Raw genomic sequence first — 24883 nt, 5'->3', positions numbered from 1 at the left:
TGCTTTCCATATATATTGGCCACCCATGTAGCACAATTCGTATGAATATTGTAATTTAAGGGTATGGTCCAGATGATGGAGTACTTGACCACCTAATGATTCAGTAATATTGCTTCTACCAGCTTGGAGTTTCTGCCAATGTCCGCACCACACCCAATAATTTTGTTTTGTTTTTTTTTTGGGTGGGGGGGGGGGGGGGGAGTGGGTAGAAAATACCCTTAACTGCACTGAAAGAATTGCTGTACCACAAGTCTCTTCTCTCTTATATATCACTTTCAGTCGCCAATCGGCTATCCCCAACCCAATCATGGTCCTTCTTGGGTTTGCTTGTAGACCATATTTGTTGGAAATTAAAATTAAAGGGAAACCAAATTATTAAAACTGTTCAAGTGGATTAGACTCGAGTTTATAAGTTTTAAATATTGTTAAAAAATAAGGTTAGTTTTCATGGCTTTGTCACAAGAGTTTTTAACTTCTCATAGATTAGATACTTTTGTCATTTTCGTATAAATAATATCAACCTATTTCTCTATCATGCTTGAAGTTGAAGGAAAAGAAAACACAAAAGTACTTCCAAATTCCAAATCCAAAAACCCCTATTTAACCCCAAAATATATGATTCGGAGGAAGAAGATAAAAAAATAATAATAATAGAGTTTTGCTTAGGTTGTGTATCAATTTAAAAAAAAAAAAAATGAGAGAAGAAGAAAATATGATCTCTTATATCATGAAAATTATTTCTATCTTCAATTCACATTATTTCATTAAGTATATACCTTATATATTAATGTCAGTACGTGAATTAATACACTAAACTTATTTGCAAGAAGATTTTTCCAAACTGTAATAATAATAAGCTAGTCTCCAACCAAAACCAACCGTCCCTGGATATGTTAAAAACGACCACGATCCTCGTGCATGTGCCTCGGTTTTCCCGTGCGCAAAGGGTTTGGAAAATAACCAAATGCAACTAAAATAGGGAGAAAAGGCTGGTACGTGTGGGTCTCTCTCTCTCTCTCTCTCTCTCTCTCGCTCTCTCTAATTATAGAGATTCTATGCGTCCACTTCCTATATTAGTCCAGTTTACAGCTTCCCGGGCTTCACTTTTCATTTTTCTTTGCACGTAACAAAAGGATTTAGATTTTCCATTGGTACACACACATTGCAGAAACCCCGTCTCCAACTGTGCCACTGGTTAGTATCTAAAACTGTTATGTGAGTTTGAGTGTGTCTGCATGTATGAACAGAGGTACTCTGCATTTCTTTGACTTATTCCGCAGTGCACGTAATAGATATTTTTTAAGTTGGTTTGAGTAGTTGTTGAAAAGCTTTGTTTCTCTCAAAGTAAGTGGTAGTTGTTGAAGCTAATGGGCATTTTTAAATGTATTTTAAGATTACTTGTAGATGTTTGTCTTGCTCATGCTGGTTTTTTGCACTAGATCTGCTAGTTGTCAAATAATAGTCCTCGCCCCAGCTTATTATAACAACTGTAGCGATTTCTTTTCTCCTACTCTTTGTAAATGCAAACCTGGAAATGGGCATCTGTTGTAATACTCTATTTCTACTTAATATCTCTTAAACCCCGCTTCGGCTGAGCCTAATGTTCCAATACCAAGCAGCCTCGACTTTCTTTCTTTCTTTTTCTTTTCATTTTTTTTTTTTCATTTTTGGGGAATCCAAAAGTTGAAACTTCAAGGGAAAAGAAGCATTAAATATCAACCTTTTTTAGGGCCCTCTTGTAACCGAAGTGAGGGATGTGAAGAAATAGTGACTTATGATCTCTTGCTTTGATTTTGCAGGCTGGTTCCCCTTCCTGGTTTAAATCTTTCACGGAAGCGCTCTTACTGTGACTCTATTACTTTGTTTTGTGCTATAATTGATTTGGTCGTCCTTCCATTCCTCTTCGATCCTCATATCTCTCATATGTATCTCATTTCTGCGAATCCTTAAATTGCTTTGAAAGTTTGGTTTCGTAAGACTACTTTCTGTATCTCTGTGTCTTCGATCTACACTCAAGTTTTTTTGCATCTTTCCCCTGGTTCTTTAGTGTGAACTAGAAAGATGCAGAAGCCTCCGCAACCTCAAGACTTTGCTCTTAAGGAGACCTCACCCAATATTGGTGCTGGTTCAATCACTGGTGATAAGCTTTCTTGCGCCTATGACCTTGTTGAGCAAATGCAGTACCTTTATGTCCGCGTTGTCAAAGCCAAGGAATTACCTGGAAAAGATGTTACTGGTAGTTGTGATCCCTATGTTGAAGTGAAGCTTGGAAATTACAAGGGAGTTACTAAACATTTTGAAAAGAAGTCCAACCCTCAATGGAATCAGGTTTTTGCCTTCTCAAAAGATCGTCTTCAAGCTTCAGTTTTGGAAGTGTCGGTAAAAGATAAGGATGTTGTGCTTGATGATTTAATCGGTAGGATTATGTTTGAACTCAATGACATCCCAAAACGTATTCCACCAGATAGCCCGTTGGCACCTCAGTGGTACAGACTTGAGGACAGGAAGGGGGATAAGATAACCAAGGGAGAGCTGATGCTGGCTGTTTGGATGGGAACTCAAGCTGATGAGGCGTTTCCGGATGCATGGCATTCAGATGCCGCAGCTGTTGGCCCTGAGGGTGTTGCAAACATTCGATCGAAGGTGTATCTTTCCCCAAAGCTTTGGTATGTAAGAGTCAATGTGATTGAAGCTCAGGACTTGGTACCTGGTGATAAAAGTAGGTACCCTGAAGTTTTTGTTAAGGTTGTCCTTGGAAAGCAGGCAGTGAGGACAAGAACATCTCCAAGCAAAACTATAAATCCTGTGTGGAACGAGGACTTGATGTTTGTTGTTGCTGAGCCGTTTGAGGAACCCTTGATTCTGACTGTGGAAGATAGGGTGGCACCAAACAAAGATGAAATCTTGGGAAAGTGCGTGATTCGTTTACAGAATGTGCAGAGGAGGTTAGATCATAAGCCTGTAAACACTAGGTGGTTTAATCTAGAGAAGCATGTGGTTGTAGATGGGGAGCAGAAGAAAGAGTTTAAATTTGCCAGTAGGATTCATATGAGGATTTGCTTGGACGGTGGGTACCATGTTTTGGATGAATCTACACACTATAGTAGTGATCTGAGACCAACAGCAAAGCAATTGTGGAGGCCCAGCATTGGGATCTTTGAATTGGGGATTATAAGTGCTCAGGGTTTGATGCCAATGAAGACGAAAGATGGTCGAGGAGCCACAGATGCTTATTGTGTAGCCAAGTATGGGCAGAAATGGGTCCGAACAAGGACAATTATAGAAAGCTTCTCTCCAAAGTGGAATGAACAATACATTTGGGAGGTCTTCGACCCATGTACCGTCATTACAATAGGGGTTTTCGACAATGGTCATATACATGGGGGAGATAAAGATGGAGGGGGGAAGGATTCAAGAATTGGAAAGGTGAGAATTCGGCTATCAACCCTTCAATCTGATAGGGTTTACACGCACTCATATCCACTTCTAGCCCTACAATCTTCAGGGGTGAAGAAGACGGGCGAAGTTCAGTTGGCTGTGAGATTTACATGCTCATCTTTGATTAACATGTTGCATATGTATTCACACCCATTGTTGCCAAAAATGCACTACATTCATCCCTTGTCTGTAATTCAGCTTGACAGCCTGAGGCACCAGGCTATGCAAATTGTCTCCACAAGGCTGAGCCGTGCTGAACCCCCATTGAGAAAAGAGGTGGTGGAATATATGCTAGATGTGGATTCACATATGTGGAGTATGAGGAGGAGCAAAGCAAACTTCTTCAGAATAATGGGAGTTCTAAGTGGGTTGATTGCAGTTGGAAAATGGTTTGATTCCATCTGCCACTGGAAGAACCCTCTTACCACCATTTTAATTCACATCCTTTTCATTATATTGGTCCTTTATCCAGAGCTTGTACTTCCTACTGTCTTTCTGTACCTTTTCCTGATTGGAATTTGGAACTTCAGGCGCAGACCACAACACCCTCCTCACATGGACACCCGGCTGTCCCATGCTGATGCTGTTCACCCAGATGAGCTAGATGAAGAGTTTGATACATTCCCTACTTCTCGGTCGTCAGATATTGTTAGGATGAGATATGACAGGCTGAGAAGTATTGGAGGAAGAGTTCAGACCGTGGTTGGAGACCTAGCAACTCAAGGGGAAAGGTTTCAGTCTCTACTAAGTTGGAGAGACCCAAGAGCGACCACTCTGTTTGTCACCTTCTGTCTCATTGCTGCCATTGTTCTTTACGTTACTCCATTCCAAGTTGTGGCCCTGCTAACCGGAATTTATGTGTTAAGGCATCCCAGGTTCCGCACCAAGCTTCCTTCAGTTCCACTCAACTTCTTTAGAAGGCTGCCTGCAAGATCGGACAGCATGTTATAAGCAAGCACACGTCCTCCATAGCCATTAATATCTCTTCTCCATCATTATTTCCCTATATGTCAAAGTTATGCAGACGTCGCAGCAGCAAGAGCTACAACCAGTGGATCTTTCCTCTCCATGAAATTTAGTTGGTTGTGAATATGCCATATATATATATATATATGTATGTTCCTAATAACATGTATTTTCATCAAAATTTGCATATTGGGTTTAGTGAGTGTTGATTTATAGGTTTAAATTGGAATGTGATCCATGTAGAATAATCGGCTCAAATGCATGCCAGTGTCACTTCATGTAGTTCTCAATTTGAGCTAACCTCGGGTAGATTTTTTTGGTGTATAAATAATAGCCATTCCAAGTTCAGATTCGAATTTGATCCATATTCAGAATCTGCTCAAAAAGGTGCAGAAATATTTAGGGACAGACCTTTAAATCTCTATCATATCCAAAAATGAATCAAGTAGTTCTCTCTTCAGTTGGAAATAAAATGTAACGCCAGGAAGCACCAAAACCCACCAACTATTAATTTATTGAAATTAATATTTATGAGAAGCCTAATTGAAAATTAACGAGTAATTTTGAAAAGTCCGCGGGCTCAAAAATTTATTTTGGTGGAATATGAATTTTTATTATATTTTATAATTAATTTAAAACTATTTAATATTTACGGATCAAGTGAGCCATTTTTAATCGGTAATAAGCTCAATTATTATTTTTAAAGCCTGTTAATAAATTATTTTTGGAATGGTATTAATGGGCTAGTATTTTAGGAAGCGCCCAAAGAACCAGAACTCATGCAGAAGGTCAAGGCTTAGGCCCAAATGTGACGCCAACCCATGTACAGACCACGCACTCGGAATTTCCTCTTTCACTAGGTTTTCAGCCTACAAATAAATATGAATAGTGTAGCACGAGAGAAGCTACCAACAAGTCCAAATATTTTTTTTTTTAAAATTTTTTTCATACATTTTTTTATTTCTTTAAATATCTAAAAAAAATCACTACATTATTAAAAAATAATTCCTTAAATATTAAGTAAAAAAACAAATAATAGACTAAGCATTATCCTATAAATATACACGTAAACGCACCTTAGTCATGCACAACCCATAGAGATTTCCTCCGACCTAGTACAGTGATCACACGGCAATCCTCAACTTCCTCCTCTAGTCCCTAGGGCTGTTGCAACCTTGAATTATTTTTTCTCTGTGAAAATCCTCCTCCATGTGGATGCCGCCTCCTCCCCTTAGCTCCTATCACATGGAACTAGGAGTGTAACGGGTCCGGTCCGATCCGGTTTTGGACAAAATTTAGGAATGAACCGGTATGTACCGGTTTTACATTTTTTAAAACCTATTACGCACCAATTACCTTCCTAAATCGATACTTCAGTTTTACCGATTTCCGGTCTGGTTCAACCCCTTTTTAGGTTTTAATGTACTATAATTATATAATATAGTATATTATAACATATAATACTATAGTGATAATATATTGTAGTATATTATAATATATATTATAATTATATTATAGACTATAGTGATATATTATAGTATATTATAATATATAGTGATATAGTATTAGCATAACTATTAATATGCACAATATAATATTAGTATAACTATTAATACAATAAATAAAATGACATAAGATTTTAAAATTTTAATATTATATTAATTAGTAATTTATCATATAATACAAAAATATTTTATATATAATTTATATACATATAATTATATATTATATATATAAATTATATACAATAGAAAAAATTAAAATGTATATATAAACCGGTCCAGTCCGATTTTAAAAAAAGAAAAATCAGAAATTGACAGATTTTGACCGGTTTTAAGAAAAATAAAATCGATACCGAACCGAACCAAACTAGGGATCAGACTGATCCCATCGGTTTGGTCCGGTCCAGACCAATTTACCAATTCACCGGTTTTTTTTACACCTATACACAGAACAACAAACTCCCTAGGGGGCAAGCCGCTGCATCACGAGATGACCACCACTGGGGCTTTGTTTGTGATATCTCCAACTCTCACGTATGGACACGTGGAAATCGAGGTGTTGGGATGATGACAACATAGGTCACACATCTCATCATCAAGTGCTAAGTGTGTGTAAATGCAACACGTGTACATAAAAATAACGCAGCGGTAATAAAAAGTTTTTCTACTGAGTACCAGAATTTTGTTTAAATACAAATTCGTTTAAAACACCAATGTACCAAAATATTACAAGTTTCAACATTGTTTCAAATCCAAATTACATAACATAAAAACAAGTAAAATAATTTTTAGAAGTAAAACAACTCCAAATCAATAATCTGGCAGAGCTGCCTCCTTAGGCTCAGCCTCCTCCTCTTCAACCTCTGCATCAAAATTTACGATACCAAAAATGGTGTCGCAGGTAAATAATAATCCAAACACTACAAGATAAAAATATATTAAACTCAACAATATGCATGAAAAAATGTCATATGCAAGGGTCTGAAAATCACATTTCCAAAATATTCCTTTAAAACATCCCTTTAAAACATTTTCCTCGCCATTATCCTAGATAATGGCCCAAAACTAGAAAATCACAATTTTTTCAAAAAAATGGTTCACTAAGTCCACATATAAAACCTCGCCATTTTCCTAGAAAATGGCTCATATCCGAAATCCAAAACCAATTTCCAATTATTACATGCACCATGATCTCCCCTAGGAATCATCCGCACACCCTGGCTCCTATGCTACACAGCAGGTAACGATTACGCATGTGACATCTACACGAGTGATACCTAGCTCTGCGCCCAACGCGTACTATGACCAGGCATCCTCTAGTCCCCACCAGCTGAGGAACCACGGAGTCGACACGACAGCGTTACCGTATTGTGCGATCCGGTTGTCGCTGGGGATTGTCACTCAGTATTATTCGTTCCCGAGTGACCAGAAGATCTCCACCAAGATAATCCCTCATCTTGGCTTGGGATCATGATACACATGCACCCATAAATCCATTTGTGTATGAAAACCCAGTTTTCACATGTATATGCATGCATCATGCAATGCAAATAATAAGACACAAAATATCCAACAATTCAAATCATCCAAACATAATTAACTCTATCCTCAAATCCATCCGGCCCCCGACTTCTCGAACTCAATCCGGAAAAATCAACTAGTCACAATTTATTGTAAAAGTAATAATATATTTAAATATAAAATGAAGTTTGAAAAATACTTACAGTGCTATATAAAAATTTTTAAAGGATCAATAGGCTGCAAAAAGGTAAAGGAAAAGCAACGTAACAGTGTAAAAACACTGTGACCGTTGGTTGTAAAATATCCACTTTTGGAATGGGGACGAAGTAAGGCTTGGGATTGATAGGAAATGATTTAGAGGTATTTATGAAGCTAGTGAAAGTGGGGGTTGGCTGTGGGTGGCGGCGAAAACAGTGGTGGAAGGCCAAAAAAATCCAAAACGGAGTTGAGCTCGTAGGGGCTGCTCCGGCGACGGATCGGAGCTAGAAATAGGTGGTTTAGGTCGGCAAGAGGTTGGTGAAGAAGTGGTGGTTGGAGGTGGAATAACGGTGGCACTGGTGCAAAATGATGGCGCGGCTTGGAGGAGCTCATAATGGTTAATAGCAGCTCGGATGTGGCTGAAATTTGGTGGGGATGTTCACTAGCCGGAGGGGAAGAAAATGGTGGGGGTGGTATAGCTCACGGTGGCGGCAGGAGGTGGTTTTGGGAGGACAAAATGGACGGTGATAGGGAGGAAGAAAGAGAGCACAGGGAGAGACAAACCGGGGAGGAAAAGTGGGGAAAAAGAAAGAAAAAAGAAAAAGAAAATAAAAAGAGGAAAAGAAAAGATGAAGGAAAAGAAATGAAATCCAGTCCTCACCTCTAAGGTCCAGAAATTGATCCAACGAAAACAACTTTAAAAGCTATAAATCGAATAAAATAATCTAAACACAATATCTATCTAAAATATAATAAATAACTAGTAAAAACTAATAACAAAATTTTAAATCTAAAAATAAACTAAATTAAATTAAACAGAAATTTAAACACAAAATAATAATTACTAATTAAGAAAGCATCTTGAAATAAATTTCACAACTAAATAAATCTAATTAAAATTAGAGAATTTAAAATAAAAGAATCAATATTTTAATTAAATTAAAATACTCATTCAATAAAAATATATGTAGAAACGAGGTATCACATTATTTTTCCCTTCTATTAGCAAGAGCAAACAAAACCACCATAGGAAGCTTACGCTGTCTCCATCATGAACCCTAAACCACCACAGTCGTACCCCACCTTTCCACATCAAGGAAGCACCTAGACAAGTCGTCTCAACGCAACCGTGAGCTAGTGCACCTCCTCAACGCCACCACCTCATCCCACGAAAAACCACACAACTACACTGTACGTCAACCACGCTGGTAATCGCCCTGCACAACCTAGTCATTGCCATTGCACCACCCACCGTAAACCAAATAAAAAAGCCTATGTTTTCCCTATGCCATTTTTTCCTTTTCTCATTGCACGATTCCTTTCTCTTGTGCTCTGCCACCGCGCTAACCACCTTCGACCTCCATCTAGCTCCTTGCTCCATTGCGTGTCCCCTTCTCTTGGTAAGCCTCTACTGTGTAACCCCTTTACTACCCGTAACGAGCGTTTGCTTTGTTTTCAAAATAGAAAAGTAAAAATATTTCATTTCATCTCATCTCATTATTATAAAATTTTTAAATTTTTACATAATTGTAAAATTCTAAAATAATAATAATACTAAAAAATAATATTTTAATAATATTTAACTTTCATCTTAAATTATCTCATCTAATATCACTGTCCAAACCATTCCTAAGTCTCCCGCAAAGCTTCTTACGCATAAAGTGGAGAAAACTTTTTGAGATGATAAAACATTAATGCCCTTTGCGTTAAGCCAAAGCGTCATGTGTTTTGAACTTGCATTTTTGTTGGGCTTAATTTTACAATTGGCCTTAGTTGACTGCAGAAAACTACTAAGTATTTTAAGTGAGCTTAGTCTCACTTTATATTAGCGCACAAGTTTATTTAAACAGAAATAATTTAGAGTTTAATACATTAGTAAGAGAAATTAAGTCGATATCAATTAATTTGAAAAGTGATGATATTATAGGGTTACAAGAATTTTAAATTTTTATTAAAAAAAAAAAGGTTATTTTAATATTTCAGACTTAAATATCAAAATACATGTTTAACTAGAGATTTAAGTAAGTTGCATATCTATTTTATAGGTGAAGATTGATATTTATTTGGCACAATTGTAAAAAAATGCAGAGAAGTTAAAAGGTCAAGAAAAGCGGGGTATGCTAGACTTTGTATAAAACGAATGGACTATGATTGCTTTTATGAAAAATATGCATATTTTGTTATGAAAAAAATACTTAAAAACAACCTTAGTCATTTATCTGCATTACTTATGAAATGCGTGTAAAAAGAGAAAAATATTTTTCTGTCATGTCTAGGGGAGAGCATCGGCTGGTTTGGACAGGATTGGACCAGTCCAGTTCAAAAATGGGAGGACCAAATTCATTTGTTCTAGTCCATGGTCTAGGGATTTTTTACTCCAGATCGAACCGGACTGAATGAAAAATTAAAAAAAAAAAATTATATATATTATTTATATAAATAATTGAATAAATTAATTATATATATATCACAATATTACATAAGTATTATATTCTTTAATATATAACTATAATATATAGTACTAATATATATTAATATATTAACATATTAAAAGAGTTATACTATAAATTATAGTATATGTATAAATTTATAATAGTATTAGCATAGTTAACTTAATATGTTAGTATTAAATCACTATAACTATATAGAATATTAAATAATACAGTATTACTAATTTATCGCTAACATATAGTATATTAGTAATACTACTAATATAGTTATTAGTTATAATATTGGTACCAAATCTATAATTATATATATTTAGATCAATGTATTCTTATATTCTTTAAAGTATAACTATAATATATAGTATTTGTAAATATATTAATAATTGAACAATTTATTATGTAATTCTCATTTAATAAGTCACTAATTTTAATTTAATATTTTAAATAATTTTTTTATTAATAGATTTAAAAAAAAGGGTTGGACCGACCGAACCGATAGCTACTGGTCTAGTCCCTAGGGATGTCTGGTCTGAGAAAATGATGGATTGAAATTCTGATCTATCACCCAGACCGAACTGTGCTCTCCCCTAGTCATGACTAGTGTAGATATTGGTTATTTTTTGTGTTAATGTTCTGAATTATACAAAAGAGCGAATATGAAAATTAGTGCATGATTATATGATGATCGGAATCTATTTTGTACTCTGTTATGATATGATGTGACCTCCCAAAACTTCTGACATGACATTTTGTTTCTTTTTTGTTTTGACTTACCTTAGGTGTAAAACTATGACCTTTGTTATGGTTGGTACCAACTTTTCTATTTTTGATGCACCCACTTTGGAAATAAAGTGGCCTTCTACGTGGTTTTTTCCATGTACATAGTCGAGACTCTAAGAATAATAATGGGAAGATTTTACATTTTATTTCTACTCAATTGGCTGGCAAGATTTGCACAATCTTACCACGTGAGTTAAACATGAAATTATGTTCTGGTGTGATGTTTCAGTATACTAAGCCAAAGAACTTTTGAATATAAATATTTTGAACCGTCGTTCTGATATTTTGATAACATGTTTTGGTTCTGTATTCTGAAACTAAAAATATTTTTATTCTACATTTTGAACTCTATAAATGTTCATATGTTCTTTACTTACTGAGTTGTTAATAACTCACATCTTATCTTCATAATTTGTTTTTAGATAATTTGAATATTTTAGTCGAGGATCAAGATTAGGGAACATGGACAAAATTAGTTAAGCACAATGGATTAAGCACAAAATGATGCCATGGTTATTAGAGAATTTTATTCAATAAATTTATTATGTTATGATAATATGGTATATTGAGAGGTTGATGTTTATATAAAGATTTTGTGGTATTCCTAATTAATTATTTGGAATAGTTAAGTAAAAATAGTAATATCTACGTCTAATTGAGAAATCGAAATCTATATCTGTATTTTGAGATATGATTTTAAATGAAAGATATTAAATCTTCGAACCCGGTCTTTACATAAAAAGTAAAATTCCTACAATTCTCGATTCTGTTGAAAATAAGAAATAAAAGAAAACTAAGATCAATAGTTCTTTGAAGAGAGTTGTTGCTCCCGTCTTAGCCACATCATGTACTCCAACTCCAACTAAATCTAGTCTATTAAATAAAAAGAATATATTTGATTTCTATTTAAGAAATTTAGTTTTCGTAACACATTTCTTTTGGTTTTCCCAAACTTTAAAGTAGTATTGCTTTTTTTTTTCTTTTTTTTTTTTAGGGGATCGAACATCTTTTAAGCCTACCTATAGAACTCACACGCCTTAAATTCTGGAGAAATATCTGATTCACACACAAAGACTAAAAAAAAATTATATATTGAAATTGTTTAATGTGATGATCATATTGTAAAACTCTTTTTATTATAAAATAGATTTGATATATTATATTAAGTCACATTAGTATGTTAATTTTTGTATATAAAATTTGCATTTCAGTCTAATATTTCTCTAAATTTTTCCTTTCCTGAGTGGTACTCAACTTTTGTGTATAAAATTTGTACGTAGATCTGATTTGAGTGGTACTAAACTTTTGTATATAAAATTTTCATTTAGGTCTAATATTTCTCTAAATTTTTCCTTTCTTGAGTAGTGCTCAACTTTTGTGTATAAAATTTATACGTAGATCTGATTTGAGTGGTACTAAACTTTTGTATACAAAATTTGCATTTCGGTCTAATATTTCTCTAAATTTTTCCTTTCCTGAGTGGTACTCAACTTTTGTTTATAAAATTTGTACATAGATCTGATTTGAGTGGTACTAAATTTTTGTATATAAAATTTGAATTTTGGTCTAATATTTCTCTAAATTTTTCCTTTCCTGTGTGGTACTCAACTTTTGTGTATAAAATTTGTACGTAGATCTGATTTGAGTGGTACTAAAATTTTGTATATAAAATTTGTATTCCGGTCTAATATTTCTCTAAACTTTTCCTTTCCTGAGTGGTACTAAACTTTTGTATATAAAATTTATATGTAGATCTAATTTGAGTGGTACTAAACTTTTGTATATAAAATTTGCATTTTGGTCTAATATTTCTCTAAATTTTTCCTTTCCTGAGTAGTACTCAACTTTTGTGTATAAAATTTATACGTAGATCTGATTTGAGTGGTACTAAACTTTTGTATATAAAATTTACATTTCAGTCTAATATTTCTCTAAATGTTTCCTTTCCTGAGTGGTACTCAACTTTTGTGTTTAAAATTTGTACGTAGATCTGATTTGAGTGGTACTAAACTTTTATATATAAAATTTGTATTTCGGTCTAATATTTCTCTAAATTTTTCATTTTCTGAGTGGTACTCAACTTTTGTGTATAAAATTTATACGTAGATCTGATTTGAGTGGTACTAAACTTTTATATATAAAATTTGCATTTCGGTCTAATATTTCTCTAAATTTTTCCTTTCCTATGCGGTACTAAACTTTTGTATATAAAATTTGCACGTAGATCTGATTTGAGTGGTATTAAAATTTTGTATTATAAAGTAGACTTAGATATATTAAAAAAACCGTTTAAAGGAGTTTAAAAAATAAAATAAAAATTACCCTAATCGATAGAAAACTTTAGTAGACAAATCTGTGGTCCTAGTACCAAGGCGACCCTTCCCCAAGACGAATTAGGTACTTGCCCAGTGGAAGAAAAGCCTCACTTTCAAAAAAGTCTAAAGTAGGTTTTTTTTTAAAAAAATTTATTCAATTAAAAAATTAATTAATCTAATAAGATAACATTAAAAATATTAAATAGATGTTATGTCATTATTAATTTTAAAAGTATTTTATATAATAATTATTTTAAGTATTCTTCTTCTAAGAATACACTTCTTTTTTGTTATTATTAGTTTAATATATAATGTAAAAATTATAAATAGCAAAATTTAATTTTTGAGTGTTGATAAAAAAATTTAGTATGATCTTTGAAAAGGCAATGACTTAATTTTTTCCAAATGTATAGGTTATTTATAGAACGTTATTGACACTTATAATTATAATTACTTTTAGGGATTGTTTATATCTAAAAGCAATTGTGTTCCCAAACAGTCTCTACAAGTTTAAAGCACGTCTTGTTAAACTAGATTTAATAAAATCATCTCTAAATTAGAAATTTTTTAATAAAAATTAAGTGAGTTATTAGTTGAAAATGTAGTATAAAATCTTAAACAATAATTTTAATTAACAAAAAATTGGAATTATTTGTAAATAAAAATATAATATAAAAATTAAAATAATTTTATTTAATTTTACTTTTTAAAATAAAAAAAATTCCAATAAAAATTTTAACCTCAGGCCCCATTCATATTGAGCCGGCCCTGCCGGGTACCACTCTACCTCTTTTTAGGGGTGTCAAATCGTGTTAACGGGTCGTGTTCGTGTCGTGTCAAAGCATGTATATTATACTATATTGCTCAACTCTAACCCGACCCGTTAAGCTTATCATGTTAAAATCTCAAACCCTAACATGACCCATTAATATAACGGGTCGTGTCGTGTCAACCCGTTTTGACCTATTAGTAAATATTACGAAATAGATTAACATGATACAATACGACCTATTTAAAACTATTTATGTAAATTAGTTGAATAGACCCAAAATTAACCAGTTTGACCTAATTAAATATAGCATAATTTTATATATATTTTAAAATCACAATATTTATAAAAATTATAAAACTAACTACAAGTCTAAAATTATAATTCAAACAATAAAAATATCGAAATTCAAATTCTAACAATTTTACTTTTAAGTATAAGAGTATAACTTATAAAAAAAAAAGTATAAGAGTATAATTGTAACTTTAACTTTCTTAACGTGTCATAACGGGTTATAACGTGTCATAATGGGTTGACCCGTTATCAACCCGTTAAGCAATCGTGTCTTAATGGGTCAATCCGTTTTGATCCGAACCCGTTAAGACCAAACCCTAACCCGCTATTATTGTATCGTATTCGTATTAGATTAATGGATCGTATAACATATTGCCACCCCTACCTCTTTTGAACATTCAAAAATTCGTATTGTTTTCTTAATCAGTAAGGAGCGTAGTATGATCTTCTCAAGATTGTCTTCAATAAGGAGATTGCATGATACACGTGTCAACTTGATGGAATGCATCCAAACCCTACCTCTCTTGAACATATGAGATGATGATTCAATGATGAAATGATGACCAGTGGAAAAGACTTTCAAATTGCTATAGAAGTTATGGGAAAAGCCCTTAAAAGCTTTCGAAATCTCACTGGGTTCGCATTTGGACTGTTGATTTGAATCCGGATTTGAAAATCTAGTTGTACGAGTAATATTCGATATAATTATAGATTATATAAATATTACGTATTTATTTTGAAAAGAAATGATATTTATTATTAAAAAATTAATTTTTATATATAAATTTTATATTTATTCATTTTTTAAAAAATAACTATGAATATAATTTTTTTAAATAATGATATATAATTCTTGATATTATTATTATGAGTGACAATATGTTACACGACCCGTTAACCTAACACGAATACGACATGATGATAGCGGATTAGGGCTTAGTCTTAACGGGTTCGGATAAAAACTAGTTGACCCGTTAAGACAGGATTGATTAACGGGTTAATAACGGATCAATCTATTATGACAAGTTATGATTGATCCGTTATTAACTGTTATGACACGCTAAGAAAGTTAAAACTATAATTATGCCATTATACTTAAAAGTAAAATTGTTAGAATTTTAATTTTAATATTTTTATTATTTGGATTGTAATTTTGAACTTGTAATTAGTTTTATAATTTTATAAATATTATGATTTTAAAATTTATATAAAATTATGCTAAATTTAATCATGTCAAATTGATTAATTTCGGGTCTATTCAATCCATTTACATAAACAGTTTGAAACAAGTCGTATTGTGTCGTGTTAATCTATTTCGTAATATTCACTAATAGGTCAAAACGAGTTGACACAATACAACCCGTTATATTAATGGGTCGTGTTAGGGTTTTAAATTTTGACATGATAAGTTTAACGGGTCGGGTTAGGATTGAATTATATAATATAATATATATTTTGACATGATACAAATATAATCCGTTAACACGATTTGACACCTTTAATTATTGTCAACAAAATAAAATAGTATTTTCTGATCATGATGATGGACCGGGCGAGACAACATCCAAAGCATGTCGATGTTTCAATAAAAGCTTAAAATTATGCCCATTACTTGAAAGGATGTCGGAGAAATATAATCGATCTTTTTACTTTAACCAACTCATTAAAAAATAAAAATGAAGTCTTAGGAATTAGTTGTTCTAACATGGTACCATATATAAATGTCGACCTCATTTCTTCAAAACGTAGGAAACTAGCTCATGAGCATATTGACACTTGGCAAGACGTGGTTACTGTAAATAACATAATTTTTTTGTATATGAAATATCGTTTTCATTCAAAAGTTGTATTATTATTTTTTTTATATATAATTTAAATTGGCTATGATAAACAATTAATTTTGGCAAGTACTAGACCACAAGCCACCCTTATTAAATTTCCCCGAGTGTCCTACCTACGTTCATGGTTCCTGCTCCCATAATTAACTCTTGCATGGCTTATTGACAAACCCTATTTTATTTGGGATATATATGCTTTATTATTATTTTTTTAAATGAAAAAAAAAATCATGATTTCGTTGCAAATCCAACGTGACTTTTATATGTATCTATTTCATGGATTAAAATTTGATATAATACTCTTTCATGCTTCATTTGGAATTCGAGTTCAATTCATCTTAGTTGGATTCTGTTTTAAACATATTCCAACATCTAAACACATATATTCTAAATTACAAAATATCACTCAACTCATGATATAGCAGCGATTTATTATCTCTGGAATATTAATTAACGGTTTTGAATCTGGATGGCAGTGATGTAAAAATCGCTGTCAAAGAGGCCTCTTTCCACGGCGAGTTTTTGGTTTCGCCGTGGTATTTATAAAGTGGAAGAATAATAGCGGCGAAGGTTCGGCGATTTGAGAATCGCTGGAATATAGATATAGCGGGGATTTTGATATTTTTACCGGCGATTTTATGTCGCCGGGAAAAGGCCATTCTGTTGTAGTGTCAAAATATCTTTACATATAAGACTGATAATATTTTTTAACTCAATACCTATTTACCATGTGAGACCATAACATTTTTCAACTTCTCATAAATATATTTAAACTCATTTTAACATCTAAATATATATAAACTTATCTTAAATGAATTTCACAAAACTCACTCAACTCAACTCAACTCAACATCTAAACGGAGCCTTAGAGTTGGAATTAAAAGAAACGTTAAATTGTTTTGATCACAAAGTTCTAAAGACGCTCCAATGAATTAAAATTGAAATATTTCGATCGGGAAAGGTAAGTACTAATTGTCAAAGCATAATCAATCTCTCCTAACCCCACATAATCCCTCTTTGTACGTGACGGCATGCACAATATCCAAAACTACTTGCTGCAATTATAATGTCACAAAGCATGCATGCACGACTTTTTAACAAATTAAATTCCATACTAATTCATTTAGAATGTCATTTTCGTGAGAGATCATGTCATTTTTTCCCATGCTATATGAAATTAAATACAAAAAATGGACAACTAAGATTAGACCAATAAATTTGGTCAAACATATATATATATATATATATATATGTTATATATATGTATATATATGTTGAGGCAGTCGCAACAGATATGTCCTAAAAGCTAATACTTTGTTATATATTTGACTTGTTTACAAGTTTTTACATTACGTACTCTAGCATTCTTTTCAATTCCATCACTCAAATTGTATATTGAGATATATATATATATATATATATATAATATTGTTAGTTTTATATGTATACATATATTCAAGTTAGCCAAATTATTTTCTACACATTTTCTTGTCCTTTCATTAGGGAGAATGATTTCATGATGGCCTTGAGTTATCCCGCATACTTCTTTGATCATTATTATTTTAAAGTACAGCTCCAAATGCTACAAACTAAAACAAAACAAAAACCGGCACAAACATTTATATATGTGAGTTTGTTATGTCCGCCATAACACCATCATGTTATCCCAAAACAATATTCCTACCACCATTGCTCCCCTCACCATTGTAATTGGTAGATCCATGTGCCTAAAAACATAATTCTTGTGTTTTTTTTTTCGTTTTCTCGTTCTTGTTGATCGACAAGTCTCTCTCTTTTGAGAATGTACACTTTATATATATGTAGTATCTGCCAGAAGCCGAAGTTGTCGGTACAATGACAGAGATATCTAGGAGAATGAATCAAAAAGTATATTTGGAATATTGCATTGGGAATTCCCGGAGTCACCAAGGAAATAGGCCGAGGTTATAAGTGTTTTATGATAATAAGGAACAGTGAAGTTGTCGTGTAGCAGCTGTTTGAATATGGAATGAGCTCAAAAGCGTCTAGCTCAGTACGTGGAGGAACGAGTACCTCTCTGACGCCCCCTCACTTTTCTCTTTTGCCATTTGGCATCGAATTTTGGCACACTTTTGCCCATTTCAGCTCACAGGTTAGTCTTCTAATTGCTTCTTGTATATGTCATATGTCTAAATGTGTATGTGCATATATACATAGAAAGGGAGACAGAATGTGTTAGCAGTTTTTGTTCGTAGGAAGGTGGAAATCATTTTATTTCATATATATGATCTTTGGTCAAGAGAGAGTATTGCCAGGAAAGAAAAGAACATATTCCTAGAGAATGGAAAACGAGCCATGAAATTTGCAGGGTGAGAACATACTGCGTTTGTGATCATAAATGGGTATATGCCAATTGTGTGCCATTGCTTTGATGTGTAGTTCATATCCGGTTTTCAAATCTCTAATGAAAAAGGAACTACAACGAGGGATACATATATCATATCGAATTGAAATAGCCAGCTTTGAAAGGAGTGGATTTCTACATTCGTTTCATCTGTGAGGTATCTTTGTGTTATGTTCTTAAGTTGAATATTAGTTCTTCAATAATTTATTTCTAAGCTTAGTTCTTCCTCTTGGTCTCTAACATGTACTTGAACCATTTCCTCCAAAGTCTCTTAACATACTTTTGAGAGGCTACATCTGCTCCTCCTCTTCTTTTCTTCCTCTGCATTGAACTACTGACAATTTTTAAGTTTTGATCTAAGGCTTGCGTATCTACATGATTAGATCTACAAAGAACTTTCTACATTATCTATCTTCCAGATCTTTTTGCTTCATGCGTGCATGTATCTGTGAATTGATTGGTGATATAAGAAGAAAATTTTATTTGGTGATGGTTGTGTATTGATGAACAGTCCATCTACATCTTTGGCTCTGAAGAGCTTTATCTTTAATGGGTGGCTTTTTGTCTTCCAAATCTTTTTGCTTTGTGTGTGTGCATTTGTGTTTATGAACTAATTGATGATATAAGAAAATAATTTTACTTGGTGAAGGTTGTGTACTTATGAGTAGCCTATATGCATCGTTGGTAATGAAAAGCTTATCTTTAATGGATGACTTCCCCCTATGCCTGCTACTAAATGATTAGGAGCTTAGGTTTACTTCCATCTAATGTCTGTTTCTCCTTTTGTTGTTCTTCTTGTCCTGAATAAACTTATCAGTTTTTAATATTCATTAACAGAAAAGAATAAATATAAGAGCTTGCTTTTGTAATCTTAAACTTGATTTTGGTTTTGAATATTGAGTTCAAGGCCTTATTACCAAAAGACACCCTTGACTGAATTTAGAACCAAGTAGATCTTGAATTCACTTTGTTAGTGATCTCAGAAGGTGCTTCTAGAGGAAATCTTGAACTACAGAGAAGATGGACCCAAAAAATCCCATAGAAGATCAATTCTTCAAGATGCATCCATGCCATCCTCCGGAAACAAGAATTGGGATTATAGGTGCTGGTCCAAGTGGCTTATCAGCAGCTTATGCCCTGGCCAAACTCGGCTACAATAATGTGATTGTGTTAGAGAAGTACCACACTGTTGGTGGCCTATGTGAATCAGTCAAAATTGAAGGTACAAACTAAGAGTGGTACCTACCATATCTAAACATAGTCTATTATGCATACCAAGATTATATTTTTACAAATAGAATTCTTACAGGAAAGATATATGATCTGGGTGGTCAAGTTCTTGCTGCAAATAGCTCCCCTGTCATTTTTCACTTAGCAAAAGAGACGGGATCTGAACTAGAGGAAATGGACTCCCACAAGCTTGCCCTAATTGACAGTTCTACAGGGGAGTTTAAAGATATTAAAGTTGCAGATGATTATGTATCGGTGATCTCATTGACATTGGAACTTCAAGTTAGTGTCCACTATTTGCACAACAATTACTTCTCGATTTTATAATTTAGCAATCATCAATTGTCCATTTTTTATGCTAATAGGAAAAGGCAAAGGATTCAGGACGGATTGGTGTCCATGCTGTAAGTGAATTTGCTTCAAACTTAACCCCTGCATATCTTGAGGAACATGGATTCAAATCTATTCCTAAATCTGTGGCTTATGGATATACTGCTTCTGGGTATGGCTTTGTTCAAGACATGCCTTATGCCTACATTCATGAGTTCACCCGTACTTCCATGGCTGGGAAGATTCGGCGATTTAGAGAAGGATATACAAGTCTCTGGGAGAAGATCAGTGAGTCTCTTCCAATAGAAGTTCTCTGCAATACTGAAGTACTACAAGTCAGACGTGACTCTATTAGTGTCACAGTTAATGCTATAAGTTGTGGGGAAGCCAAAAGTATGGAGTTTGACAAGATTATCATCTCTGGTTCTTTTCCTTTAAAGAAAGGAAAAATTTACAAAGCTCCAATCTCAAATGTTGCAGGTTAGTAGATATATTGCTCTTCATTCTTTTTTCCTCTTTCTCTTACGGTGGGGAGATGCCTAATTAAGTTGTCTTATGGCAGAACATGAAACAGAAGTAATAGACATGGGTGATCTCGAAAAGGAGTTATTCAGTAAAGTACAAACAATTGACTACTACACCACTGTTTTGAAGATAAAAGGGCTAGAACATTTGCCCTTGGGGTTTTATTACTTTGGTGAATATATGGATGATCCTACAACAATTGGCAATCCAGTTGCAATGCAGAGATTCTATGCTAACACGAATATTTTCTTGTTTTGGTCCTATGGCAACTCCGCTAATATTATGGGGCCGACTGTCACTGAGCTTGCAATCAATGCAGTTAAAACTATGGGGGGAGAAGTAGAAGAGGTGGTTCTACAAAGGAGATTTAAATACTTTCCTCATGTTTGTAGCCAAGGTATGAGAATGACGTGTTTTTTTGTATCCGGCCTTCCCAATAGAGGAAGCATTTCTGAAATTTAAATTCAAAATTTAAATGCAGATATGAAGGATGGGTTTTATGACAAATTGGAGTCTAAACTTCAGGGGCGAAGGAACACATACTATGTAGGTGGGCTCATGGCATTTGAGCTTACGGAGAGAAATTCTTCATATGCAATGGCTTTAGTTTGCAAGCATTTTGCAAATAACAATTCTATGCCAATGTTCCCTTATGTCAAGGTAGTTTGACATTTTAATATTCTAATTGATCAATATAAAAATAAGAAATACTATGATTGACAAATTCTTTTTTTCCCTTACAGAGTCTATTTCCCTTGAGAGAAAAATCATGGAAAAAGAGCCCCAATGTATTAGAAGAATTTCCAAGAGTGGAGTTTCCAGATTTGTCTTCCCTTAACGGCTATTTGAAGCATTGGGGAACGCATGGAGTCACTCAAAACAAAACTCTCTATACTTGGATTAATGAAGAAGGCACAGTGGTGTGCCAAAGGACTTACCAAGAACTTCATGCTAACGCTTCTTGTATTTCCCAGAAGCTCTTGACAAGTCGAAAACCAATTATCAAGCTTGGTGACAGAGTTCTCCTAGTCCATGTCCCCGGTCTGGACTTCATCGATGCCTTCTTTGGATGCCTAAGAGCTAAAATCATACCAGTCCCAGTTCTTCCCCCAGACCCTATGCAAAGAGGTGGGCAAGCACTTTTGAAGATTGAAAACATTGCCAAATCATGTGGTGCAGTGGCGATTCTATCAACTATTGGTTATCACTCAGCAGTTCGGGCAGGTGCTATGAAGAATTTGATCTCCTTGACAGGAAAGAAGGGAAAATGCTCAGCACATTGGCCAAATCTTCCATGGTTGCATACAGATTCTTGGGTTAAAACCTCCAAGAACTTGATTTCAGAATATCTAGCTAATCAATCTGAATCTCGGCCAAGTGATATATGTTTTCTACAATTCACTTCTGGTTCAACTGGGGATGCCAAAGGAGTCATGATAACTCATGGTGGGCTCATTCATAATGTGAAATTGATGCGAAGGAGATATAAGAGCACCTCAAAGACTGTACTAGTAAGTTGGCTTCCCCAATACCATGATATGGGATTGATTGGAGGAATATTTACAGCTCTTGTTAGTGGTGGATCTGCAATTCTATTTTCACCATTGACATTTATCAAGAACCCACTCCTATGGCTTCAAACCATGAGCAAGTATCATGCTACACACAGTGCTGGCCCAAATTTTGCTTTTGAACTAATGATCCGTAGACTAGAGTCAGACAAAGAGAAGGCTCATAAATATGACCTTTCTTCTATGGTTTTTCTCATGATTGCTGCTGAACCAGTTAGGCAAAAAACTCTGAAAAGGTTTGTTGAACTTACTCATCCTTTTGGCCTCTCTGAAGAGGTAATGGCTCCGGGGTATGGCTTGGCAGAAAATTGTGTTTTTGTCAGCTGTGCATTTGGAGAAGAGAATCCTATTTTAGTGGACTGGCAAGGAAGAGTGTGTTGTGGGTATGCGGATCCAAATAATACGGATGTCGACATTAGAATAGTCAATCCTGACACTGGTGAGGAAATCAAAGAAGGTGGGAAGGAAGGAGAGATTTGGATTAGTAGTCCAAGCGCGGGAATTGGATATTGGGGAAGGGAAGAACTGAGCCACAAAACTTTTGAAAATGAGCTTCAAACTCATCCTGCACGTAAATATACAAGAACTGGAGACTTAGGACGTATAATTGACAGAAAGCTATTCATCACTGGAAGAATCAAGGATCTTATCATTGTAGCTGGAAGAAATATTTACTCAGCAGATGTAGAGAAAACAGTTGAGACCTCATCTGAACTTCTACGCCCAGGTTGTTGTGCTGTCATTGGCGTTCCTGAGGAAATCCTATCGGCAAAAGGGATTTTAGTTCCAGACGGCTCTGATGAGGTTGGTTTGGTTGTGGTAGCAGAGGTTAGGGATGGTAAACATGTTGGTAAGGACGTTATTGAACATATTCAAACTCGAGTTGCAGAGGAGCATGGGATTAGTGTTGCTACAGTCAAGCTGATTAAGCCCAGAACAATTAGTAAAACTACCTCGGGAAAGATTAAAAGGTTTGAATGTCTCAAGCAGTTTGTTGATGGCACTCTAAACATAGTACCAGAACCATTATTGCAAAAAAGGGCGTTGATGCAGTCCTTCACTACAGGAACGTGTGGGGAGGGGAAAACACCATGGCCTCGGCTGGTAAGAAGTTCTCTAGAAAGCTCTCCTAAACTGAGTAACAAGGAAATTGTGGAGTTCCTGAGAGTTTTAGTCTCTGAACAAACTGGTATTGCAATCCAAAACATCTCTTGCACCGAGAACCTAGTGTCGTTTGGAATTGATTCAATTGGCGTGGTTAGAGCTGCTAAAAAACTTTCAGACTTTCTAGGGGTACCAGTTGGGGCTATAGATATCTTCACTGCAACTTGCATTTCTGACTTGGCAAAATTCTCAATAAATCTTCTTACAAAATCTCAACCTCAAGTCATAAGCTCTCCATCTCATCATACTCCAGAAATTGAGATTGAGTCTGCTGAGTTTGTGATGGAAGTATCAAAAACCCGACAACTGGGTATATCATTGTTCCAACTTCTAGCTCTTATATACGTTTCTAGTCTGCTGATCTTCCCTGCTTATTTATCCATATCTATCTTTATAAATTTCATCTCAACCATCGATATTGGAATTGATGGGATTCTTGGGTTGGATTATTTGATTTCTATGGCTTTGGCTCCTCTAGCTTGGATCTTTTGCATATTTTCAACTTGTATTTGTATTGCCTTATTTGGGGGTCCTTTCTTAAGACCAAACTACACCTTGACCCCTGAAATTTCTATCTGGTCAATAGATTTTGTCAAGTGGTGGGCATTATATAAGGCCCAAGAAGTCTCTTCCAAAGTTCTTGCCGTACATCTTAGAGGAACAGTGTTTCTCAAGTATTGGTTTGAGATGCTTGGAGCGAGAATTGGATCATCGGTTATGCTTGATACTATTGACATCACAGACCCATCTTTGGTTTCTATCGGAGATGGAGTTGTTATTGCAGAAGGTGCCTTGGTTCAAAGTCATGAGGTAAAGAATGGAGTCGTGAGCTTCCAACCAATTAGAATTGGCCGAAGTTCTTCCATCGGCCCCTATGCTGTTATTCAAAAAGGAAGTTTTTTGGAAGGAGATGTTGAGGTCTCACCATTGCAAAAAGTTGAGGAAGGCAAGCCTTTATTTAAATCAACTATGGTCAACAATGTTCAAAAGGTAAGTACTATTTTTTATCCCCTTTCTTGGCATTAGCATCAAACATGAAAAATATTAATCAACTATTATGAATAATTAAAAAAGGCTGAGGGCATGTACCATCTATGTAAACTCGTTTTATCCCACAAGAGAAACATAAACAATCCACTCCATAAATAACACTTAAGCATTGCCTTCGTAATTTGGTCTCTTCATTTGAATATTAGTTAGCTACATGTGTCCTTATTCATAATTATTTTCTAATTCAAATCTCTATCTAGTAAAATTCTCCTATATAGCAATACTTGTATAAGGAACTATAATCATTGTATCTATATAGTTTTTCCATCAATAATCAGACTTCCTGAAAGTAAAGAATCCATAGAAATAACCCACTTAGCAAAATAGAAGATTGTCCAATTCACCATTTTGGTGATCATCTTAGGTGAAGAAAATAAAATGCTATAGCAACAATGTTAGTTCATTCTTCTATTTCTCATTTTACAATGCCCTTAAACAATTTAAGTTCGACCTCTTAATAAATCTTAAGTTTGTGTCTACCTTAAATGTGTTGCTATCTCAAGACTCAGCATGTTTACAAATGTTTATATTTTGCTATTTCATACCTTTACATGTACAACCT

At 34.2% G+C, this 24883-nt stretch overlaps 1 protein-coding gene across 3 annotated transcripts; it reads left to right on the top strand.

The window, feature by feature from the left end:
- The first annotated feature begins 973 nt into the window (after positions 1–973).
- LOC122292729 (FT-interacting protein 3-like) lies at positions 974–4760 on the top strand. Of its 3 annotated transcripts, none has more exons than XM_043101215.1 (2): positions 974–992; positions 1800–4760. In XM_043101215.1, the coding sequence occupies exon 2, from the start codon at positions 2062–2064 to the stop codon at positions 4387–4389; it is 2328 nt and encodes a 775-aa protein (XP_042957149.1). In that variant the 5' UTR covers positions 974–992; positions 1800–2061; the 3' UTR covers positions 4390–4760. The 3 variants fall into 3 exon arrangements, with proteins under 3 accessions (XP_042957149.1, XP_042957146.1, XP_042957148.1); XM_043101212.1 differs by lacking the exon at positions 974–992 and adding an exon at positions 1028–1194; XM_043101214.1 differs by lacking the exon at positions 974–992 and adding an exon at positions 1234–1249.
- Positions 4761–24883: the final 20123 nt, after the last annotated feature.

The sequence above is a fragment of the Carya illinoinensis genome, chromosome 13 (genome assembly GCF_018687715.1).
Source record: "Carya illinoinensis cultivar Pawnee chromosome 13, C.illinoinensisPawnee_v1, whole genome shotgun sequence".
Taxonomy (NCBI): domain Eukaryota; kingdom Viridiplantae; phylum Streptophyta; class Magnoliopsida; order Fagales; family Juglandaceae; genus Carya; species Carya illinoinensis.
The sequence above is the reverse complement of the archived record's forward strand: the minus strand, read 5'-3'. Positions and strand labels throughout refer to the sequence as shown.

Bases quoted from the DNA above. Each gene is read 5' to 3' on its own strand.
- LOC122292729 (XM_043101215.1), top strand. From the start codon at position 2,062: ATGCAGAAGCCTCCGCAACCTCAAGACTTTGCTCTTAAGGAGACCTCA.